General features: G+C 40.6%; 1 protein-coding gene across 1 annotated transcript; it reads right to left on the reverse strand.

The window, feature by feature from the left end:
• Positions 1 to 2,268: 2,268 nt before the first annotated feature.
• Positions 2,269 to 5,028, reverse strand: LOC110450951 (tripartite motif-containing protein 2-like). Its single transcript, XM_021498765.1, has one exon. It carries the CDS (start codon positions 4,752 to 4,754, stop codon positions 2,991 to 2,993), a length of 1,764 nt encoding a protein of 587 aa, XP_021354440.1. The 5' UTR covers positions 4,755 to 5,028; the 3' UTR covers positions 2,269 to 2,990.
• Positions 5,029 to 8,631: the final 3,603 nt, after the last annotated feature.

Below are 8,631 nucleotides of genomic sequence, written 5' to 3' on the forward strand. Positions count from 1 at the left end.
AGGTTTTCCGTCCGCTTCACTACCGAGTAGTACGGTTATCCAGCAGACGATACTTCAAAGTATTGATTGATTGATAGGTTTTACGTCCGCTACACTACCGAGTAGTTCGGTTATCCAGCAGACGATACTGCAAAGTATTGATTGATTGACAGGTTTTACGTCCGCTTTACTATCGAGTAGTTCAATATTGATTTTGATTTTGAAATTGAGGGTTTTACGGCCTTTCGGCTTTTCAGTAGACGAGAACAGATACAAAAGGAAAATAGAAGGGACAAAGTATGTAGAGAAAGGAGAGAAGAGGAGAGGAGAGGGAAGAGGAGATAGAAGTCGTCTGTCCTATAGACCTACACAGAGGATAGTATAATTTTGCGTGACGACTCCTGGGCCGAAAAATGGTTACCTAACGTTGATCTGTAGCGCATCAAGATGTTGGACGCGGTAATAGAGAAGAGAGGAGGACCCTGAAACCAACCAAGTCGGTTTATTCCTAGCTAAGATGAATTTAATTAAGTATATTTTTTGAAGTCCGTCTAAAACTCTAATAAATACACCAAATCTTTGTAAGTCCCATCCGACGGACTGTGTGTTAGGGATCAGTGGTAAGTACTGCGCGTTGTCTGGTCATATATTTTTGTCGTCCTTCCACGTGAGTCCATTCTTTATGCTCCTTTACACTGGGGTTCTGTTTCACAACACAAATGTCAGCTTTCATATAAAACCACACTGCTGCTTTCTCCTCGTAACTATCTGCTTTGCGACGTATTTTTAATTATAGTGGGTATGGAGGGGAAAGTTAATGGATACATGTAGGGAAATATACTAGTGTTATAAATATGGGATCTTAAATGAGTCCCGGGGGCACAACTGTGTATTAGGCAGTAGTATTGTTGGTTGGTTGGTTGCATTGAATTGGTTGACGGGTTTAATTGTTTTGCCTACATGAATCCGCCCTTACTGTACTATTGTAATTACCGAGGCTTTTATACTCAAGACAGTGCAAGGGAAGTAACTCGTATAACCTGTAGAACTCGAAGGTATGACCATTTATATATAATGACATTGTTATTGCGATGTCATAACTTATGAAACATTGGAAATGGCATTTTGAAAACCGAATTTTAATAACTTCATATCTTAAACGATATAAACTGATAACAAAACAACTCTTAATAAATAATCTGAATACATTTTAGTTTCTCGATTCAATTATCAAATAGGATAAACAACACAAAATACAGAAATATATTTCACTGCGACTGATTTATTAAACAAACAAATAATTTCAAACACAATACGTGTTATAGACTTAAAGCATGTATGCACCTACAAACAAAGGATTGCATTTAATTAAAGTCACACTGCTAGATTAATTCCAATTTCACTGAATTCCGATATCTGGATATCGAATATAAAATTAATATAATCATTTGAATTCTGTTTCCGCCAAAAGACACTCCAAATTTAGAAATTCACAAAGTAAATTTTACGTCTTCCTGCCGCTACTTGTGTCGCCGGCGTAACACGCGGTAGGGATTTGCACGTGCAAATCTCGAACCGTCACGCCACCTTTTGGCGCCGCTTACATAGGGAAAATAATTTTACCCTAATTCATACCCGTCAAACGGTTAAAATTATATAAATTAATAGGTGTTAATGCGTATATTACACTTCCATCACGGCTAGACGTAATTTATTATCAATATGATCTAAAATCAAGTCATTAGGGTTGAACTAATCCTTTGTTTTTGTCAACTTATTGAGGTGCAGATGATGTGAACGCTTGAGAAGCGGGGTCTGCTTGTCATCTAACTCTGTCACTGTTAAGAAGCGGGGTCTGCTTGTCGTCTGACTTTGTCCGTGCTTTAGTATCGGGGTCTGTTTGCCTTCTAACTCTGTCATTGTTAAGAAGCGGGGTATGTTTGTCGTCTGACTTTGTCACTGTTAAGAAGCGGGGTCTGTTTGCCGTCCAACTCTGTCACTGTTAAGAAGCGGGGTCTGCTTGTCGTCTGACTTTGTCCGGGCTTTATTATCGGGGTCTGTTTGCCGTCCAACTCTGTCACTGTTAAGAAGCGGGTCTGCTTGTCGTCTGACTTTATCCCTGCTTTAGTATCGGGATCTGTTTACCTTCTAACTCCGTCATTGTTAAGAAGCGGGGTCTGCTTGTCGTCTGACTTTGTCCCTGCTTTAGTATCGGGGTCTGTTTGCCGTCTAACTCTGTCATTGTTAAAAAGCGGGGTCTGCTTGTCGTGTGACTTTGTCCCTGATCTGTTTGTCGTCTAACTCTGTCACTGGTAAGAGGCGGTCTGCTTGTCTTCTGACTTTGTCACTGCTAAATAGTATCGGGCTCGATTTGCCGTCTTACTTTGTGACTGCTTAGTAGCGGGGTCTGTTTGCCGTCTGGTTTTTGTCATTGTTTTAGTATCGGGCTCGATTTGCCGTCTTAGTAGCGGGGTCTGTTTGCCGTCTTGATTTGTCATTGTTTTAATATCGGGCTCGATTTGCCGTCTTACTTTGTCACTGCTTAGTAGCGGGGTCTGTTTGCCGTCTGGTTTTGTCATTGTTTTAGTATCGGCTTCGAGTTGCCGTCTTAGTAGCGGGGTCAAAGTATGAACGGGGAAAAATTTGCTTGCACAACACAGGCGCCGGCTTAGCAAAACAAAAATCAATCATGCGAAGAGTGAATTACATTTTACCAGTAGATCTAGCAAGTTCTTTGGTCACGATAAGTTTGATTTATGTACATATAATCGAAAACACGAACGACAATGGCTTACTGAAAAAACATAATGAAGCCCAATGAAAATAACAGACGATAATACTAGTCTGAAAAGCTGAGTTTTGGTCACATGCACACCTATTAACCAATCACAGAACTTAAATTAACAAAGTATAAAATCAATTTTGAAATTATACTTAATAACGCAAACTCTCTTACGGAGGCCGCTGCTATCATACAATTGTATCACAAACGAACTGTTTACGTTTCCGAGTCATTTCATATACCTAAACACATGGACTGTTCCAGTTTCGGAGTTGCTCACCCAGAGGTGGTCTGTACCGTCGATAGCGATTGCCCCTGGACATGTCATGCCATGTTCTGGTCCCAAAAAAGCCCGGAAGCAATCCCCTTGTTTGTCCATCAAAAATACTCTGCCCTTATCCGAATCGGACACAAACGTGTTTCCATACACGTCACAACATATCGATGTCGGCTTCACAACCTCAGCCTCCGAGGTCTCGCACCTAAATTGTCCTATCACTTGCAAGCTGGGCGAAACGACTACAATCTCATAGTAGCTGTTCCCGCGAAAATTAGCTATTAATAGGTCACCATTCGCATGTTCGGATATTCCCTTTGGGAGCTTTAAAATTTCCTTGGCATTTTCTGAATTCGGGATTTCTTTTTCTTTTGACATATCCCCGTTGAATTTGACGAGTTTTGCTTTCAAATCCAAGTTCAGAAGATTTGTGCCAAAAGTAAATGTAACATATAGGCCATTTGAACTTGAACATATATGTCGGGGTTTTTGAGGAAACGTGTCCTCACGAACGATGCCAGTATATGTCTTGTCAACTTGCCAAATGACGTTGCTTTGGTGACCGGTAATGGACAGATTTCCTTCCCGACTGACGGAGATGTCTTCAACTTTCCCGGGAAGAGCGATTCGTCTCTTTTCAACGCCATCCTTGCTGCAGAGGAAGATTGTTTTACCGTTATTGTAACAAACCCAAGCCAATGTACTAGAAATGGGTGCAATGCTGGTTACCTTGTTCTCACCGCTAATGCTCTTAAAAGATGATACGGCTTTTACCTCGAACATCGGAACGTACAGAACTCGCCTTGGAATTTGAACGCTTAAAGTTGACTTTGATTGGCTTGTCACAGTCCCAATAGTCTTGTAACCAAGGTTTGGTATTTCACGCGGAGAGAAAGAGTATTCCTCACACGGAAATTCTACGCGTTCTCGAACAAGACTTAGAAGCCGACTCATGATAGATCGACTGTTTCCTAGAACTTCAGTGTCAGAATCTTTCTGAACAATTTCATTAGTTTTCTGAATAATGTCAGTCACCGATTTTTGTTTTTCTTTCATCTTTAAAGCAAACCGCTGTAATTTTCCCCTTCGTAATTTTCGTTCGGAATCGAGATGTTTCCCCAATGCAAGCAGATCTTCATCTATCGCATTCTTCATCTTCTCTGCGTGGTCATGTGCGGAATGTTTCAGGGACGTTATTTCTTGCGACATCCGCGCATATTCAACGTGTGCGTTAGCCAGCGTCTCCTCAACAGAGCCGAGGAATTCCTGGGCGTTTTTACATACCTCTGTCATCTTGAGCCTTTCCCTCCTGGAAGCCACTGATATGTATTCAACATCGTGATCCACATGAAGTTCCTCCTTGCACTTCACACACAGATTCTGTTTACAGGGCATGCAGTAAATGTAGACCCTGTGTGTGTGATGAATTTCACATGGAGAATCACTTTCAGGTGTCTCGTATGTAGCTGCTCTCCTTCTAGTACTTGGTTGGGGCACATAAAAGTTCTTTTGGAATCCACTAATTCCGTTGGAAGGTATCTGTATTTCCACTCTACATAAAGGGCAGGGGAAACTTCCTCGCTTCGACCACTTCCGGAGTATGGGTTCCAGACAGGGAGTGCAGAATGTGTGGAAACAACTGAGAAATCGGGGATCTTTGAAATCTGCCATACAAATGCTGCATTCAAAGGTGGATGATTGTTCAGACATGGTCATATTGGTGTCGGCTGATAGATGTTGTAATCAACATGGATTATCCGCTAATATACCACATATACATACATTTGTTGTCAAACGTGATCCTGGTGTATTACAGTCGCGATCTGTGTAGTCTCCAATGCAATCATCGTAGTTAATCACCTTGGTTTAAGAAGGAAATGTTTTCTCCGTTCATATGTTTAGAATCCATGAAACAGCAGTACTAGTACACACACTCATTTGGCTGAAAACAATTCTGTATTCATTTCAAGTGTCGTGTGAACCACTAATGTCACGAAATCGGTAGTGTTATTTGTCAGAATACACACGGGTATTGTTGTATCGGATATGTGTGGCGATAAGGGCGATAAGGCTGATAACAAATAGGACTCAGTCCGAGGATTATGTACCCGGATGATAGTGACCCGGTATTTATAATCGTTTATCATGTTGTAACCTTTTGTATCTAATGTATACTTAGGTATACACTAATCAGGGTTGACGGACTCCCAACAGGTTGGTTGGTTGGTTCTATAGAGTTTAACGTCCTATCAAAAGCTAAGATCAGTTTAGGACTTGCCTCCATGTATGCTGTGTATGTGTGTATGTGTGTCGGAGACGGGGTATGTTGGTTGTTTTTGCCTCCTTGTAATAGCGCGGATCTGATGCCAACTCTATCGATTGGTTGGTTGGTCATCAGGATTCAACGTCCTATCAACAGCTAAGGCCATATAAGGACGTGCCTCCTTACGTGCTGTGCATGCGTGCATGTGTGTATGTGTGCCGCAGACAGGGTATGTCGGTGTATTTGCCTCCTTGTTATAGCGCTGATCTTATGCCGATTTTTCAGAGATGTCTGCGCCTACATATTGTGTTACACATATGAACATGAGAGAACTAAGATGATTAGATGAATGAGTACGCACGCTTAACCCCTGTTATTCCCTGCACGATCACTCTTCAAACCCTTTCAAAAGCAGCTGCCTTCTGAGGTATCAGATCGTACAGACATTCCATCATTCATCGCTGTTTCACTGTTCACTTCTTGGTAAGTGTGTTGAATGTATACATGTCTCTTTTTATATTAATGTTATTTAAAGGTTAATCCTTATATTTACAAGATTTTCTTTTAACAATAACCCCATTAAAAGAGTCCGATACAAGCATCTACCTTGTGTTATCTGCGTTCAAAATTATGTTGACGTCATGTTAAAGCCGTTGACAGACAGCTAAACCCCGCCCACTTTATCCGTGACAACAAACGAAAAAAGTTCCTCCATTTCAAAATTTGTATTCACTTAAAATATCCATATTTTACATCATACAATATCTTTATAATTGTATTAGTAGGTAATGGAATAAATAATTGTATAGTTGTATGAAACTGAGGTTCTGGGGCAAAATACTTAGTACAAAATACTAATGACCGCGGACGTCCATCGTTTAAAAGTGATGCGCCTAAAGGCGGGAAATAGAGAGTGCTACCATGTCGTCGACCTAGGCCTGGTTGGAAGTTGAATGTACAGTTATTGAAATTGCTATTTGTAAGCAAACCAGAGGTTTGTACAGATGACATGTACACTGTATGATGTTGATAAATCGTTTGTCGGCCGAGTGACGGTTGATGTAAAATTTGGGAGACGATAATTTGACATACATTTCTAGGAGTGAAAATCATCGTTTCTGTGTCATAGCGGCCGACAATCATCTATGAGAGAGTGGAGCTCGTGGAGCGTTTTGTACCGACGAACTATCGCGACTGTAGCTTCTGACACTAGCTTCATATTTATGACCGGTCATGATCATGATCTGTCTTGTTTCGAACCCGACATCATTTGGTGTCTCAAACGCACGGTAGTCTAAATTCTAGTGTTTGTTTATAAACATTGACATGAGGTTTGCGGAAAGAAGTCCGTCAATATTTACATATATTCCTACGCGGTGAACTGGGTCACGTTCTACACTCTTGTTATTGAGAAATATCGATTCAGAAACAGTGGCAATTGTAAATATATCTAATTCATACTTTCTGTTAGACCATTGATTGTGTGAAAGTTATGTAATATCATAAGTTTCCATGTCATGTATCGTGCACTGTGTAGGTATTTTCCAATGTAATAAAACAATGAAAAGAACCTTCATCTTCGGGTCATCTGTAACGAGGGATACCCTGTTATCATTAAAGGGACTTCGTGGTTTAAATCGACATCGTTGTAACAGCAAGCGTCATACGACTACAGGTGCATAGAGAAAGACCACCGAAAGGTAACAATAGATCCATTTTGGTTTCTTAAATGTCGATATAGAGAAACAACATTTGTCGCCTTTAACGCCATGCACAGTAGATTACAGAAGTTGTTATCCTTCTGTGCGAATCAGCAGGGGTAACGTAATTAAAAGATTATCAGTTTTCACAGTAATTTAGAATTAGAAAGGAAATGAAACGAAACATTCTTATAAAGGACAAAATGGGAAAACAAACTTCAAAACACCATGAACTCCTGAAAAGCAAGGTCAAAACAGGTGTTGTGAGAGCCCTGCTCCCCTCAACATGTGCTGTCAGTCGTGTTGTTTTACGTTAAAGTCAGAAAGGGAGAGGAAAATATAAGTTATCAACATAGAAAGTATGTCAGCGTAAACATTTCAACACCATATAAGGACATGTTGTCGTGATGACGACTACACAATTGCTTCATTGTTAATTAAAGATTATCAGGTAGATAACCCCGACTGTAACTAGTGTTTAGGTCTAGCATTATTCATCGCCCACACTAATCAACTCGTGTTATTGTTGTTTGTTTGGGATTTAACATCCCTCGCAACTGCCAGGGTCATGTTAGAACGGGGGACCGGATTTGGTGTGGTTTGGTTTTATATTGTTTAACGTCCTATTAACAGCTAAGGTCATTTTAGGACGTGTCTTCATGTGTGTTGTGTAAGCGTGTATGTGTGTATGTGTGCCGGAGACAGGGTATGTTGGTCTGCTTACCTCCTTGTGATAGCGCGGATCTGATGCCGACTTTATGGTGCTACACTACACACCGCGTGGAGGCATACGATCCCCACGTTTCGCGGTGGTTGTTTTTTTGCCCGCCACCATGACTCCACGTTCAGTCCCCCATCAGCACTCCACGGTGGAATGTGACTCCACACTACACCGCTACTCCACCATTGGACAGCGTTGAGGGAACGTGGAGGTCGTCTAGAGTCATAAAACGACACAAGGTCTCCATGCTTAAAACTCCAGTACATATTCATAACGTGGAGGGATCGTACATTTTAGACACCATCTACCCTCCACCATGGTGCCATCCCTCTCCACTGTCCAACAACTTAACATGCCAGGCCTGACTATGGAGCTGTTGGATTACTGACTTTCGTTAGGATATACGTAACGGTTGATAGTTAACCAATCACATTTGGTATCAGTATTTTTTGTTGTTTATATTTGAATTTAAGAACAACACTTATCTTAGCTGTGAATAAATATATAAACAAAACGTTACTGTATTATATGATTTTACTTGTTTGGAATAATTTGAACCGGTGTTTTCTTTTGTCAGGCCGATTGAAATGATTAAGTTGCTCATTATGCGCACCCATACCGGGTACTCCTATCGGTATAGTACGGAGTAATCCAATTAATGCGCACTGAAGATGTCAGTTTCTACATATTTTAAGACACTTCCTACCAAAAAGAACTGTTTAAATATCACAATACCAAAATAACGGAAATCATACCAAAACGACAGTCACGCTGTGCCGCATTTCATCAAACGATTTTCTATAAAAATATATCGTGATCTTGTTGTATATAGGTACTGTTTTATCATCTAATGTGTATTATGCTGCGTAACACAATGTGCACTTTGATATGTTTTCTAAAGAATTTGCA

The sequence above is a fragment of the Mizuhopecten yessoensis genome, unplaced genomic scaffold, assembly GCF_002113885.1.
Source record: "Mizuhopecten yessoensis strain PY_sf001 unplaced genomic scaffold, ASM211388v2 scaffold5547, whole genome shotgun sequence".
NCBI lineage: Eukaryota > Metazoa > Mollusca > Bivalvia > Pectinida > Pectinidae > Mizuhopecten > Mizuhopecten yessoensis.